We start from the raw sequence: 16,645 nt of genomic DNA, 5'->3' as shown, positions 1-16,645 counted from the left end.
TGAGTTATGCACGATTGACCCGAGGCCCACGTGCACGAAACGAACATTTTTCTTTATTCTTATTGCATGATCGGCCTTTGGCGTTTGTGCGTTTACTTTTATTTTGCAAAGATTGTAAATTTATTATACTTACTTAGGCGTGCATTTCGCAGGTGGCAAACGAGCTGGAGCAACTCCCTGATGGCGATTCACGCTTATGTTGTTTAGCTGAGATCGCCAACTCTCGCGGCGGGCGCGCGGATGTTGACATGCTTCGCGATGCGGCGACCAGCATACGCCGAAAGCTGTCCATCAGCTTCCACTATAAGCCTACGTCGCGTCTACAAGCACCAGTCACGCTGTTTAAAGCGCTGGATAACTACATGGCTTTAGATGAGGACTACGGGCTGAAGGCTATATGCGAGGAGCTAAACGTGCGGGAGTTGGAAGGCACGCACCGCAGCATCCTCGCCGGAGACTCAGCTCGTGCTGTCGCGAACCATGTCTCCGAGCTTCTCGCGCAATACTAATGGATACCCGTAGAAGTTATATAGAAAACTCCCTAGAGATCATACAATTAATTCTTCTTAGATACCAACCTATTAGGGTTAGGGCACTAAGAACAAATAAAAGAAATAGTTATTTGTTTCACAAGGGGGCAAAGTTGTAATATATATATATATATATATATATAAATGGAATCTTGAGCGTTGCGAGGGTTTCAAGGCACGAGGGTTAAACAAATTTTGCCACCGAGTGAAACAAACATTTTCACCACACCAACTCAAGGAAAATACTAACTGTAAAATATCAAATAATATCAAAGCAAATCAATTCACATGAATGTTATTAAATATTTTGTCATTTCATTACACTGCCATTGGGGTATTTGCAAAACAAAGATGCACTTCAACGTGACGTCCCGATGGTTATATTAATGCGCACTAGTTCATCGATATGAGGCCTAATAAATTGTGGATGAAATAAAACGATTTCATTCCATTTTTGTGTTTATAATATACACTTTTTGCATACTGAGCTCACACTGTACATTTTAAGTAGGCACATGGCTATTTGTCTAGTCCACGAGTTCCACCCGCACCATGTAATTGTCAACGTGCTTCATGGCGATGTCGAACTTGACTCGCAGCGGCGCGTCGGCTTCGTCGGCGGGAGCGTCGCCAGCGTCGGCCGGCGGCAACACCCGCAAGTGCAGCAACGTGTGTGCCAGCACTGTCTTCATGGCCAGCATCGCGTATTGGGAACCTGCGCATACATACAATACAGTACATACATCCATACAGGGATAAGTTCGCCTTTGTTGTATTTAATTTACTCTGTAACTGTGTTTCTCGTGTTTTTATTTCTATGTACAATATATACAATATATATACATACATACATACATACATTTATCTCAAAAGTTTTACAATTTTAATTTGTGGAATTTTTAGGTATCATTACGTTTTGAATACAAGCATAAATTGCATAATTCATTATTTTAATTTTATCATTTTATTGTAGTTTTTAAGGTTCTGAACGTATATTATTTAATTGACAATTTAAATCAAACCAAAGATAAATATTTGACATATTATCATTTCTATGCTTATCCGGTTACGTCTTTGTTTGTGACTTCTGTATTTAGCAACAATACTATTGTAAGTAATGCGTTGTACCTACTAACACTTTTATGGGCTTTTTGCCTGAAATAAATGATTTCATTATTATTATTTTCCTTATTTTTCTTTCATCTTAGGCTAGGTTTTTATAATATGGATATAAAAGGAAATTCAAAAAGTTATACAAAAATAATACAATATACATATAAACATATTATAAAAAACCTAACCTAGGGTGCCGCCAGCAGCGGGCCAAAGAGTAAAGTAAGTTGTAACGTAGATATTTATAATAATAAAATACTACATTGTAAATTAATGTGTTTTATTGGTGAGCGTGCAAATATGACAGAGAGACCACAGATAAGATATATTCAATGGTCTATACTTTACATAAGTATATAGGAAAAGAGAGCCCTCTTGAAGCATTTTAAGGAAACTAAATTCGTAGCGCTATCTCTAATGTGTATCCGAAACTAGCTATGTATGTGTGCGTGCACATATATCTACATTAGGGTTGCCAACTATTTTTTGGTGGAATATAGTATTTTCCAGAATAAGGCATTAAAAATATAGTACATTTCAAAAAATATAGTACTTTTAGATAAAATGCTTAGCATAAGTGTAATATACGTTTAATCATACTTACTAGTACTCTGTTAAGATTAGTTATGGTAACGATTTTAGAGCAAAAATGTAAAATTGATAGATTTAGTCGTTGAAATTGTACTCCTTTTATTACGTAATATCTAATAACAAGTATGTATGGTTTCTATTAGCATGTCTTCTCATCTTGCCTTTTAATAATGAGGTCGCAAGCGTGCGTCCCCGGTAATATGTGACGAGAAGGGACAGTTTTTAAAAAACCATCAAAAAACTATGGTAGTAAATTATACAAAATGATTTATAAGAACAGTTTTAGCAAATGTTGTAGATTGTTTAAGTATCAAAATTACGATGAAAGGAAGTCGATTTTCAGAGAAATTGTCACTTGTTTTGTAGTTCTGGAGAAAATTGATTACGTCTAACGTTCATTCAAATAACTAAATTCAAATTTATAATAACAAAAATGTAGTTTATTAAAGTTGAAGTACAGGATATGTGTATTACAAAAAAGTAAGTAAGTAAATGTATGTACAAAATTACCATTTTTAGCAGACCAAACGAAATTTACAAATAAGATCAACAAAATCAGTGTTTTACGCGCGTTTACCTAAACGTCCATTAGAAAAACAGTCATTACTAATTAAATGAGTCTATTTAAAAAAAAAGAAAGATAACAAGACGCGCTAATAGAAACCAGTACTTGTTATTTCTAATAGTTAACAGAAGTTGTACAATTTCATCGACTAAATCTATGAATTTGACATTGTTTCGACTAAAATCGATAACGGCCTCTTAACTATTCCTTTTGTGTAGACCACTCTCTGTTGTCAAAATCATCCTATTCCTAGACTCCAGTTATCATACCACCAGTTAGTCATATATGTAAAACTGCTCACTCGTCATCTCATACGCCCAGTAATAAAGAGTAAAAAAAATCTTTTTAATAACAATATTTATTTAAAGTTTAAATTTATATTTTTTATTGAGCTTTGTGCACTTTTTAGTAATGTCTAATTTTTAATAAAATGAGACAACGATAATTTAATTATTATACTGAATATTTATGACAATTTAATAGCTCACTTTTTATTAAATTTATGTCAGCCCTGTTGCATTCCTCACGCCATTTTGTCTTCATACTTGAAATAATTTTATTTGATTAGAATTAAATTGATAATCGATCTTGAACAAATTAGAAGGATGTCGGAAATATAGTATTTTAGCGTACTATATATTTTTTCAACAGTATATAGTACAGAGAGCTAAAATATAGTACAATAATATATAATATAGTACGGTTGGGAACCCTAATCTACATATGCATCCGTATGTGTAGGTACTTTCGTACTACATAATATTAGGTCTCCTTGGGCGGTTTACATGTTAATTTTTTGTTTGATTTCTTGTAACTCTGATAGTTTTTTGTTTACAAGATATCAAACAAAATATTAACTTGTAAGCCGCCCAAGCAGGCCTAATATTATGTAGAAAAATTTTCAAAGAACGGAATAAAATAAGACATATTTTAAAGCAAGTATATGTTTATTGCTTTAAATTTGGCATACAAGATAGTATTAGACTAGCTGGTGTAAGTGGGTCTCTATTGTTTCCCATAAAGTTTTAAGTCATAATGTATTGTTTGTCCGCATTTACGTTAGCCATAATTTGTTTTTTCTCAAAAACGAGTACTAACTTTTCAGATAAAACAAACCTAACCTAACCTAACCTATCTATATAGGATAACCTAAGCAAATTCCTGAAAAGTTAACGGTTTCAGAGTTATAGCTAATGATAATATGACTATCATTACATTATGGCTTTCAATAATTATGCCAAACAAAGGGATCCAGTTGTAAGTACTTGAACTGTTCTTCATTTTACCTTTGTTTATCATTGTGTACAAAGCTGCATTAGCTTCGTCTTCTGTGACATGTGTCTCAGTCTTACTGAAGACTCTTTCATGTGCACATAACTGACTTGCCTAGTTCTCAACTGAGCGTTTTTTCTTTGACCTTAGCATCCAACTGGACAATGCCGGATTTAGAGGTCTGGAGGCCTCGGGCAATAAAGGAGTGGAGGCCCTCTGGCCCCAATTTTTTTCCAAATAAAATGGTAAATTTACCGAATTCTCTATTGGGGGGGGGGGGGGGGCCTCTTTTGTGGAGGCCCGGGGCAGTAGCCCCGGTTGCCCTCCCCTAAATCCGGCCCTGCAACTGGACTTGAATTCAAGATATTCCGGAGGTAAAGTGCACATTAGGAGAATTCCTGGTAATTTAGTCTCGCTCACTAGAACAATTCGCTCCAGACATTCTTTAAAATAAATACATGAGTAATGATGTCGTGGTTCGTGTTCTTCTAATTCTACTAATGAAAATTAGGCATAGGACTTACGTCTTGTCTACGCAGGTACCTCCATCGATGCACTCTATCTCGTCTTACTTAGCAGAATCAAATTACACAAATCTTGGCAGAGTGTCATCGGACATGTTTGTCGTAAACAAAATTAAAATAATCATCGCTTGTTTTCATCGCTGCTTGCTAAGGAGGTTGGTATTTTCTTTTTACTTTCGAAAATATCGAAATCTACCGGCATTGCCTTGAACACTGTTAAATTTTTTAACCTACAGGTTTAATAACATTGGAACTATTGGTATTCTAATTTCCCTATTTGAATTTGACTCGTGTTTAATGCTTGCTCCGATTTTACTCTGCTCTGCTCTGCGCTTTAAAATTAATAGATAAATAATAAGATCATATCAATCATATCACTGTCTGTACTCTGTAACAACATTATGAATAAAGATAGGTCTTGACATACGAGATACATATATGCAATCTTCTTAATGTTCTATTCATGCCTTTAAATTGTAATTTTTATAGTGACATCTGGTGATGTAATTTGCACAATCGGTAGTCAACTTTAGGCAAAAGTAGGTTATTGGATCCCATTAATAGAAATCGCCGCCATCTTTTAATAAATAAATAAATTAATATTATAGGACATTACACAAATTGACTAAGTCCCACATAAAGCTCAATAATACTTGTGTTGAGGATACTTAGACAACGATATATACAGGGTGATTTCTGGGTCGTGATCCAGAACCCCTTTTTCTGAATCTATAAATGATTTAAATTATCATACGGTAGTATTTGATTGAAAGATAATTAGTTTGATTTCTATTATTTTTCAAGTAAAATTAATCTTATAAGAAGTAATCATGGTCACCCTATGACTTTTGACATATACGCTGCATGGAAAGCGACAAGACGTCACATTCAGTAGGGTGACCAAACTGTATGCAAACATGTTTTTTTCTACTTGTCATCTGAAAAATAATCATAATTATTGGTGATAATAAATAATGAGCAACATCATTAGACTCATCTTTGAATTCTGTGTGATGTCTTGTTCTCTTGCTCCACGACCCCGAAATCACCCTATATAATATATAAATATTTATAAATACTTAAATACATAGAAAACACCCATAACTCAGGAACAAATATCTATGCTCATCACACGAATAAATGCCCTAACCAGGATTTGAACCCGGGATCATCAGCTTCGTAGGCAGGGTCACTACCCACTAGGCCAAACCGGTCGTCAATCTTTACTAATGTTAACCACATTTCTAAGTGTCGCCCCCCTGAGCGGGGCCGGGCCCAAGCTGCAAGCTGTACTTACACGAGTGTAAGTATAACTCGAACGGCGAACTAACGTCGATCTAACGGACGCAGCGCCGGTATGATTTACTTTGACTTTTAAATTAGTATGTTACCGAGGCAGTTCCTCGTGGAGTAGCCGAAGGGCATGAACTGCGCGGGGTGGCGCGGCGGCGCCTGCAGGAAGCGCTCGGGGCGGAAGCAGTCGGCGTCGGCGCCCCAGTACGCCGCGCTGCGGTGCGTGGCCCACGTGTTCAGCAGCACCGCCACGCCCGCCGGCAGCACCAGCCCGCCAGCTGGAATACCAACAACTTTACAGTTATGCGTCAATACTACACTAATAGGTAGTATTTGAGGGCGTTCCAAGAGAATGTCTTTTTTGCCTCGAGAATGTACTGCCAATTTGTTAGCCAATTCATAAATATTAATTACCATAGTATATGGTTAGGTAACATTTATTTAGCTACCACTTACTCAGCATTTTCAGAATGATAGAAGAACGGCATTAGGTATGGCATTTCGTAAGCGACATTCTCGCGGAAAGCCCCTGTGTAAGAATCAGAAGAGGGCTAGTTACGCAGCTCGACGTCCTCGTGCACCTCGCGCACGGTGACGGGCACGGGCGGGTAGAGGCGCAGCGCCTCGCGCACCACGGCGTCCAGGTACCGCAGCCGCGCCAGCGCCGCCGCCGACAGCGCGTCGCCCCTCCCCAGCACCTCCGTCAACCTCCAGAGGAAAGTTAATGTGAAAGCCTTCATTCTTTCATTTAGGCATATTACGACGCACTTATGAATGTCGAAACTACCACCGATTCTAACCCTACATTGTTGTAATTTATTCACGACAGTTGCCGTAGATTGTATTTTTATATGAGAATGTGGCCGGTCCAGTACAAATCTCGTACCAGCTGTTATGAATCTACCTATCAACCCCAATTTATCAAAAGCAACTATTAGGATAGCATATTAATAATACCCAGGGCCGCCATCCTGCAACACTACAATCCATTTAAAGGAAGTATTAGTGTAATTGAAATCTCATCAAAACCAAATGTGAACTGAGAGCCAAGTTCAATATGAAGAACGAGTATAATTATGCGTTGTTGTTGACTTCGCCGACAAAAGAATTGAGATCATGGGTGCCATCTCTGAAATCATTTGAAAGCGAGTTAGGTTTTTGACCTATAATAAGTCTTATATCATCTAATAATTTTCAATATACATATATGGTTATTTTCCATCGAGTTATCAATCGATTTTCAGTTTTCAGATTTTTCCTTCTATATACACCCAATAGTCTACCACGATGCCAAATATCAAGTTTCTAGGTCATCTGGAAGTGGGTTAGGTATTTGATCTATAGTCAGTCAGTCACAATTGTCACATAAATGCCGGTTTTTAAACGTTCATTTATCGATAACTGTGTGAGTATTTTAGACAAACTAAGGGGCTTGAATAAATGTGCCAAATTTCAAATGTGCAGGTTAAATAGGTTTCAAGTTGAGTGTGAGTGAAGGGGTCAAAAGTAGCTCGAAATAGGTTCGTGTAATATTACACACAGGTTGCTGCATCGCCAGTTCCTTTTTCTTTGACCTTGCTGGACACGCTGCCGCGGTTCTAGATTATGACATTTTAAGGTGATCCGGATAGTCACACTAAGTGCCATGAGTTCCTTTAATTCTAGAAACCCTATTCCACAATACATAATCATTCTGTACATGCCCCAGTGATCACACGATTGAAAGAAAGATTTGAGTTATAGGTAAGACTGTGGGTACTCTGATCTATTTTGAAATGGGTACAGCCGGTCATCACCAGCACGTCACCTAGGAGTATACAGTACAGTATGTAGTTACTCTCGGCGCAGCCGGTCCTGCACGGCCGGGTGGCGCGCCAGCAGCAGCAGCGTGAAGGCGGCGCCGAGGGCGGTGGTGTCGGAGCCGGCCATCACCAGCACGTCACCTAGGAGTATACAGTACAGTATGTAGTTACTCTCGGCGCAGCCGGTCCTGCACGGCCGGGTGGCGCGCCAGCAGCAGTAGCGTGAAGGCGGCGCCGAGGGCGGTGGTGTCGGAGCCGGCCATCACCAGCACGTCACCTAGGAGTATACAGTACAGTATGTAGTTACTCTCGGCGCAGCCGGTCCTGCACGGCCGGGTGGCGCGCCAGCAGCAGCAGCGTGAAGGCGGCGCCGAGGGCGGTGGTGTCGGAGCCGGCCATCACCAGCACGTCACCTAGGAGTATACAGTACAGTATGTAGTTACTCTCGGCGCAGCCGGTCCTGCACGGCCGGGTGGCGCGCCAGCAGCAGTAGCGTGAAGGCGGCGCCGTGGGCGGTGGTGTCGGAGCCGGCCATCACCAGCACGTCACCTAGGAGTATACAGTACAGTATGTAGTTACTCTCGGCGCAGCCGGTCCTGCACGGCCGGGTGGCGCGCCAGCAGCAGCAGCGTGAAGGCGGCGCCGTGGGCGGTGGTGTCGGAGCCGGCCATCACCAGCACGTCACCTAGGAGTATACAGTACAGTATGTAGTTACTCTCGGCGCAGCCGGTCCTGCACGGCCGGGTGGCGCGCCAGCAGCAGCAGCGTGAAGGCGGCGCCGAGGGCGGTGGTGTCGGAGCCGGCCATCACCAGCACCATCACCTCCTCGCGCAGCTCGCGCTCCGAGTACTCGCCACCCTGCAGCATCAGCTCCAGGAAGCTCGCGGGGCCGCTGTCCGTGTCCGCGTCCGCGCTCGCTGACTCTGCATCAGTAAGGGCATTAGAGATAAACATAATAGCATTTAATTTGCAACTCATTATTTAGTCGTCGAAAATATGATTATTAAAAAAATACTCTCAATTCTCAACTTGCCTTTATTTTCTAGTGATGACATTGTTTTTCGCTTATCCCTTATTACCTGCAATGAAAGGAAATGATCGGTGTTGATTTCAAAGAGGTATCTACGTAGCTCAAACCATGTATTAGGTATAGCTCGTGCCATTCACGGGGAGGCGTGCTTTGACAACTAATATCATGTTATTAAAGGTTACATTTGACAAATCTGCGCTTCATCATGGATGGCACGACACGAACTATACAGAGCGTAGATAAACTAACTACATTTGGTAGAAAAAAAGTAAAAGTTCACAGGTCAACGATGTACAGCGAGCTGCAAATATGCAGCTTGATGAAGTTGTCTCCACCTCGCTCGATCCGAAGCCAGCCCTTTAGTGTCCTGGTACGACAAGGCCTCTACATGCTCCTTTACTTGGCTCATATAACATTGTCTTAGTCTTCCCCTCCCTGTACTTCCATTTATTCCTTCTGTAATGTTTTTGATGAAGATGAAGTGGAAGCGCTAGTGGTCTAGCGGTAAGGAGTGCGACTTTCAATCCGTAGGTCGGAGGTTCAAACCCCGGCTCGTATCAATGAGTTTTTCGGAACTTGTGTACGAAATATAATTTGATATTTACCAGTCGCTTTTCGGTGAAGGAAAACATCGTGAGGAAAGCGGACTAGTCTCAATAAGGCCTAGTTTACCCTCTGGGTTGGAAGGTCAGATGGCAGTCGCTTTCGTAAAAACTAGTGCCTACGCCAATTCTGGGGATTAGTCGTCAAACGGACCCCAGGCTCCCATGAGCCGTGGCAAAATGCCGGAACAACGCGAGGAAGAAGAAGATGTTTTTGATGAAGTGGTCGTATGAATAGGTGGTCCATCATTTTCCCTCTTCTATTTATAATAATATATATTATTATATATAGCTTCTCTTTTCCTTCAATCTTTTTAGGACGGCTTCATTGGTTACTCCTTCTGTCCTACTTATTCCTTCCATCCTTCGCCAACACCACATCCCAAACGCTTGTCAATATTTTTTTCTCTCTTATTTAGCGTCCAAGTCTCACATGCATATAATGCGATAGACCATATATATGACTTCATAAATCTCTTTAGTATATATAAGGATATATGTGATTTAAATAGGTCTTTCTTCTTATAGAAAGTCTGTTTAGCCATTTCAATTCTTGCTTTTATATCTGGGGTAACAAAATATGAACGGACTGACCTGAAATAAAGACTTTCTAATATATTATAGTGTTTTCAATAGCCCCTTTGCGGGACTAAAGTTGCGATGATATCTGCCACAGATAGTGTCACCTCGTCGATAAAGGAGTGTATGAGGCGGCGGCAGCGCGCGAAGCGGCGGTGCGGCGGCAGCAGGCGGTACAGCGCGCCGGGGTACAGCCACGGCGCGCACATGCGGCGCGCCAGCTCGCGCTGCGCGCCCGCGAACGCGCGCAGGAACGGGTGCGGCGCGCCGCCCTGCGAGCGCAGCCGCACGCCCAGCGACGTCTCTGCCGAAACTTAGCGTGTTAGCCAAAACAATGTCTAGTAGACAGGGCTCTCATAAACTTCGACACGATACTCGATCCACCACATAATGTCAATTAGTGATCAGTGCAGCGAATGGGACGTTCACATCTTTGTCAGATCGGCGGTTTACTTAACCGACCTAGAGCAATGACATTAACTATAGATAGCATACATGAGGAGCTCAACACAAAGAATACTTCCATATTTATTTCTATACCCACAAAGAAATCGCAGTCCATTTATCTTTGCCACACTCCTTGTTAAACATAAGCTTGTCTCTTTGTCTTTCGGTGTATGTATGTGCACATTTCTCGTTTGCCTAGACGTGACTAAATGCAATTTGTACAAGATAAGTGCATCAATTTTGGAACGCCTATAACCTATCTTGAGTTATCAGTATTAGTGACCTAGAGGGCTCCTTTTTAAGTTTTTTAAACTAATAACTGTAACCCATGGTTAACTGGTATGGGTTACATAACCTACCAACTCTGTGATCGACATGCTTCCCAATTTCCATTACACTTAAATATGTTCGGCACATTTACAAACAGTTTGTGCAAATTGTAAGTATATCACCTTTTTAGGGTTCCGTAGCCAAATGGCAAAAAACGGAACCCTTATAGATTCGTCATGTCCGTCTGTCTGTCCGATTCTGTCACAGCCACTTTTTTCCGAAACTATAAAAGCTATACTGTTCAAACTTGTTAAGTAGATGTATTCTATGAACCGCATTATGATGTTTACACAAAAATGGAAAAAAAAACAATAAATTTTGGGGGGTTCCCCATACTTAGAACTGAAACTCAAAAAATCTTTTTTCATCAAACCCATACGTGTGGGGTATCTATGGATAGGTCTTTAAAAATGATATTGAGGTTTCTAATATCATTTTTTTCTAAACTGAATAGTTTGCTCGAGAGATACTTCCAAATAACAGAATGAAAAATCTAAAAAAAATATATGATATACATTGCCATGCAAACTTCCACCGAAAATTGGTTCGAACGAGATCTAGTAAGTAGTTTTTTTTAATACGCCATAAAAATTAAAAAAAAATTTTTTTTTCATCAAACCCATACGTGTGGGGTATCTAAGGATAGGTCTTCAAAAATGATATTTAGGTTTCTAATATCATTTTTTTCTAAACTGAATAGTTTGCGCGAGAGACACTTCCAAAGTGAAAAAAAGTGTGTCCCCCCCCCCTGTAACTTCTAAAATAACGGAATGAAAAATCTAAAAAAAATATATGATATACATTACCATGCAAACTTCCAACGAAAATTGGTTTGAACCAGATCTAGTAAGTAGTTTTTTTAATACGTCATAAATGGTACGGAACCCTTCATGGGCGAGTCCGACTCGCACTTGGCCGCTTTTAATTAGAATAGCCATTATAGGACACAGTGTGCGGTTTATTTTATGAGGATATCATCTGTTGTGAATTTGTGTTTACTTCCCAGTTTGTATAACACTCTTAAGTGCTATCGGCCAGCAGACCGATTGAACAATTAGCGCAATTTTTAACTGCAACTTTTTAAAGGTACAAGTACTTCATTAGTTACCACCTGTTATAATCCGTGTCCATAGTTTTATTTTACCATCTGTTGTTATACCGAGGTGTAGTAGTTACCACAAACGGCATCAAAGGTATACGCGCTGAGCGGGTCCCAGAGCGAGAAGTCTCCGGCGCCCGCGAGCGCGCGCAGCTGGTCGGCGGCGGCGGCGGCGTGCCGGTCGAACACGCCGACGAACGCCGCCACGCGCCGCACGCCGAACACCGGCGCCAGAATCTTGCGCCGCGGACGCCAAATTTCCACTGACGATCAAAATGATAGCAAACACACTATAATATGGCAAAGAAAAGCTGATTAGGTATTTTTCATACAAATAAAAATATCAAAACATGTGAAAAATATAATAATAATATTCATGGCAATTGACAAACTTAACATACGTACTTATATGTAGGTAAGGTAAACACTTTAGTGTCTTTAAAGGATAATAAACATAAGCATTTAAGCATACTATATTTAAAACACGTAGTACAGCTGTGTTCATATTTACTAAGCTTCAAAAAAAAAATGCAAAATAATCGCAAATAAACATGATACGGTACGCGCGTCGCCGTGACCCGATTCTTTAACTCTCATTCATATTTGTCTTTCTCTATACCTGTATCTGTTTAAGAGTCATTATGTCATTGAATACTATGTCTAGCAAGTTGATTGGCCTATTGTACGAATACGGAATCAATCTAAATCCAATGACGAAGAAGCAAGACACCACGTGTCGGTAGATAGGTATAGTTGTTAGATTTGTAACTGGCGCTCAATGGCTTATCCATTGTCCATTCTTAACTAAAACGGCGCGTGCCACTACCTGCAAAAAACGGGCCCGGTCACTTTAACCGGTTATTTAATTACAACTCCTATGGTAATTAAAATAAGATTCAAAATGAACAAATGGAAAAATAGTTTGCAAGTCCTTGTGTGGTCCCTATACGGTTACTGAGTGCCGGCGAGTCGAACGCTACTGAACCAGCCTAAAATGTGTCCTCAATATGCGTAACAAAGGCGCGTTATCGGAGAGCACACCTACACTGGTTTTTTTGAGCGTTAGACTAGTCCGCGCTCAGCTCAGGTACCTATTAGATTTATAAGACCCTTTTTTTTGCAGATAGTGGCACGTGGCGTTTTAGTTAACACTAGACAATGGATAAGCCGTTGAGGGCCAGCTACAAATCTAACGACTATAGGTACCTACAACCAACACCACACACATACATGCGAGTACCTGGCGCGAAGATGCTGCCGTTGCCGATTAGGGTGCGGATGAAGCCCATGGTGGCCTCGTCCTTGTCGAGGCAGCGCCGCGCCACCACACCCGCTACCACGGCGTCCGCCACCACTGCGAACAATGGCAGTTCTGTATAGTTCTATAATGTCACTTAGGTTCACATTGCTCTCGGTGTTACACCTGGGAATAAATTGAATTTTTCACATGAACGCCACCATATCTTGTCAGCCCTCGGGAGAAGAATTCGATAGTTTATTAAGTGTATAATATCTATGTGCGTATCCAATTTTAGAATTGTAGTAAGGCGTCGCGAGCGGCAGTTTCCAATCCTGTTTAATATCCCACTTCTCCATGAAAAAGCTAGGAACTGTCAGAAAATGTACCTGTTCATTGAATACCTCATAAATGGGTAGAATATCCGCGCGCCCGATCAGCTGGAACGCCTTCATCCGGTTTGCGAACCCACAACGGCATTTGCTGTATATCTTACCCACGTAGAGTCGGTTGAGCATCCAGGCGGAGGCCAGCCCGCCCTGCCGCAGCGCCGCGCGCCCGATCAGCTGGAACGCCTTCATCCGGTCTGCGAACCCACAACGAAATTTGCTTTCGACATCATTCAACTTTCAATGCGGCTTGTAAATATTAAGCATGAAGCTACAAATACAAAATACTCTTTATTGCACAACCTCTGAAAATAATGTACATGGAAACACATAAAAAACATGAAGATAGAGGTAAACAACAGGCGGCCTTATCGCTACAGAGCGATCTCTTCCAGACAACCTTTAGGTAGTGGAGAACTGAAACTTAAATTAACTAATTAGGAGGTGCAAAAAAAAACTAAATAGCAAACTAAAATACCCTTAAAATTACTACTACTACTTAGCTTACTTTTTTTTTTAGCTACTTACTTTGATTTCTATTATATTGAAGATAACCCCAAAAACCATATAATATTTATGATTCATAGTTTATTCTACATGTACATATATTTTAAAAAGCGCTCCCGGAATAAAGCAGTGAGCTTCGAGTTCTCGAACTAATAAACTAGTGGATATATGGATATGAAATGACAGCTTTTTAGTATGAAAAGCAGTCTATCCAAACTCATCCATAGTAATGTTACAACACGACAGAAGTACATTAGTAGCAACTTTCCATTCCAATAGGGTGTTACCAGTTACTGTGAAATAAAATAATCCAATGCTCTAAAAAATAATGTCAAAGTTATGACACACATTAATCACATAAGTAATAGTACCTGGGCGACCGAGCATTGCTCGGTTATAACTATTTATTGTAATATGGTGGTGTATAGGTGATAATCTTATCTACATTTTTTTACTAAATTAAACTTGTCTAAAACAATAAAAATTAAAAAATTATATATAAACTTGAACATATAAAAAGAAAAAAGTTAGTCACCGGGCGAGATTCGAACCCGTAACACTCGTTTAGCAGCCGCCGTCTTAACCCGCTGGACCAGACGGACAGTGGTCGGCAACACGAAATTAGCGACCATATTCTGCGTCGAAAACGCATGAAAGAAAAACGCATGAAAACTCGAAAACACGCGTTTTCCCAAACATAAGACTAATCTAGATAGATTGTATACCCCCAAAAACCCCCATATACCAAATTTCAGCGAAATCGTTAGAGCCGTTTCCGAGATCACAGAAATATATATATATATATATATATACAAGAATTGCTCGTTTAAAGGTATAAGATATGTTTTTCAATTAGCTAAGGATAGAATTGCACCTGTTCAATTTCTTCGTTCAATGTGTATTTGCATCTCACATTTTTTCTTAATGAGAGAGTAAGACGCAATGCATATTGAACAGGTGGAATACTATTCTAACAAAAGCTCGCCTAATACCAATGTAATTCAGCGACTCAACACAGGACTCACTTACTATAAGCGAGATTTTTTTATAAACACGCACGTTACACGAGCATACGTGTCACATGAATGTCATTCAAATACGTAGCTGACAAAACAAGACCATAGTCTGTGCATAAAGTGAGTCGGCCGCTACTTAACTGAGTGACTGATATGCCTGCAGGAACGGCCACTCGCAATCTCCATCCTACTCCGTGTTCGAGGTTAACATAATATGTAACGAAATATCACACAAGAGTAGCTAGGTAAGTATAATATAAGCCCTGCTTTTAGAGCGCTGTTGTTGAAGTTCGCCTAATTATATATAGGCAGCTTAGTTAGCGAGGTAATCTTTCTGGAATTACCAGAGGTTGCCAGAGCTCAACGAGGGGGGGGCGGGTTTGGGGTCGGCAACGCGCATGTAACTCCTCTGGAGTTGCAGGCGTACATAGGCTGCGGAGACTGCTTACCATCAGGCGGGCCGTGTGCTTGTTTGCCACCGACGTAGTACAAAAAAAAAAACCTATGTGCTTTGAGATTACTTTTGTTTCTCTACTGGCTACCGGAGGACGTTGGGCGTGTGCGAATTGTAAATGATTCTACTTCGGCAGTTTTAGCATTAGGGTTTTTGTAACTGTATTTAGAGACTTAAATAAGAAGATAAGTCTGCAACGCAAGAATTTGACAGCCAATTAAACAATATATATATGAACAAAAAAACATTTTCCTGCCAAAGTAATTTATCGCTATAACAGAATATGAATGCACATATAGGGTACCTTCATCAGTGCCGATGAGTAAGGTGGCGTGACCCACGAGGGGGTGGCCGGGCAGGTCGGCGGCCAGCGCCGCGTGGAGGCGGTAGAGGGCGCGCCGGCGCCAGCGGTATTGCAGCGCCGCCAAGGTCAGCGCCAGCACCACCAGCAGCCACAGCATCCTGACGGTGTCACAGCTCTACGACAGTTCCCTCGCGCGTCAGCGCAGTGAGACACTCTTCAGATCGATGATTGCTCTCAAAATGGACCGATCACCAGAATTGTTCAGATAATTGTTTAACAAAAACGCTCATTTTTATGGTTCCGTAGTCAACTAGGAACAGGAACCTTAATAAGCTCAGTGATCGTTAGTAAATACTAAAAGGCTGTAATTTGATATGAATACAATATGTGTAGGTATCAATTACGCAATGGTACGCACGCTGTGAGGTTTTCGTAAGTCTCTTCTTTGAATAAATTAATAGTTCAAAAAACACGCTTTCATAAATGCACGTAATATAATAGGTTTGTTATAACCTTGAAACCTGATCGTGTTCAAAGTCCATTACGTGACCTTTCTCACGACTACGATACGATATTCCATCATGGAATGCCAGTGCCGCCCTTCCGGCTTCATCATCAGACCTTGAAGCCTAATCGTGGTCAAAGTTCATTACAAGACTTTTCTAACATATCCAAACACAGGTATGATACGATGTTCTATCATGACTTCCAGTTCATATCTTCCGGCTCCATCATCAGATCAGTTCGACAGTACCATATTATTGTATTGTCATCAGAACTACATACAGCTGCCAATTTTCATGACGCTACGATCCTTGGAAGATGGTTAAATTAGTTACCTTAGATTCCATTACATAGTTATACAGATCGACCTAATAAAAGCGTGTTAAAAAGCCAATACGGTAATAATGCTATGAAAATTGCTTGTTCTGTAAGAATCGTACAAAAAAACCCCTATCCC

General features: G+C 40.6%; 2 protein-coding genes across 4 annotated transcripts in view; one reads left to right on the top strand and one right to left on the bottom strand.

Moving 5' to 3' along the window:
• The window catches only part of LOC133520225 (fatty acid synthase-like), a 56,205-nt gene extending 55,355 nt beyond the window's left edge, over nucleotides 1-850 (top strand). For all 3 annotated transcript variants that reach the window (XM_061854607.1, XM_061854606.1, XM_061854609.1), the window contains one exon: nucleotides 153-850. In XM_061854607.1, the coding sequence (XP_061710591.1) occupies nucleotides 153-509 (357 nt within the window). In that variant the 3' untranslated portion in view covers nucleotides 510-850. The remainder of the gene's footprint in view (nucleotides 1-152) is intronic.
• Nucleotides 851-976: 126 nt separating this feature from the next.
• LOC133519535 (cytochrome P450 4C1-like) lies at nucleotides 977-15,958 on the bottom strand. Its single transcript, XM_061853541.1, has 13 exons — nucleotides 15,685-15,958; nucleotides 13,511-13,600; nucleotides 13,018-13,131; nucleotides 11,855-12,040; nucleotides 10,009-10,205; nucleotides 8,724-8,769; nucleotides 8,404-8,613; nucleotides 8,141-8,239; nucleotides 7,998-8,103; nucleotides 7,726-7,950; nucleotides 6,448-6,596; nucleotides 5,987-6,166; nucleotides 977-1,245 (listed from the first exon to the last, which is right to left on the bottom strand). The coding sequence occupies exons 1-13, from the start codon at nucleotides 15,839-15,841 to the stop codon at nucleotides 1,058-1,060; spliced, it is 1,947 nt and encodes a 648-aa protein (XP_061709525.1). The 5' UTR covers nucleotides 15,842-15,958; the 3' UTR covers nucleotides 977-1,057.
• Between the last annotated feature and the right edge of the window lie 687 nt (nucleotides 15,959-16,645).

Source organism: Cydia pomonella, chromosome 7, assembly GCF_033807575.1.
Source record: "Cydia pomonella isolate Wapato2018A chromosome 7, ilCydPomo1, whole genome shotgun sequence".
Lineage (NCBI taxonomy): Eukaryota > Metazoa > Arthropoda > Insecta > Lepidoptera > Tortricidae > Cydia > Cydia pomonella.
This window is presented reverse-complemented; position numbering and strand designations above follow the sequence as displayed.

Coding starts and splice junctions, on each gene's coding strand:
- LOC133519535 (XM_061853541.1), bottom strand. CDS start 15,841: ATGCTGTGGCTGCTGGTGGTGCTGGCGCTGACCTTGGCGGCGCTGCAA. Junction 12,041..13,017: donor CGGCAGCATCTTCGCGCCAG/GTACTCGCATGT, acceptor TTTGATCGTCAG/TGGAAATTTGGCGTCCGCGG. Junction 8,104..8,140: donor GGCCGTGCAGGACCGGCTGC/GCCGAGAGTAAC, acceptor GTATACTCCTAG/GTGACGTGCTGGTGATGGCC.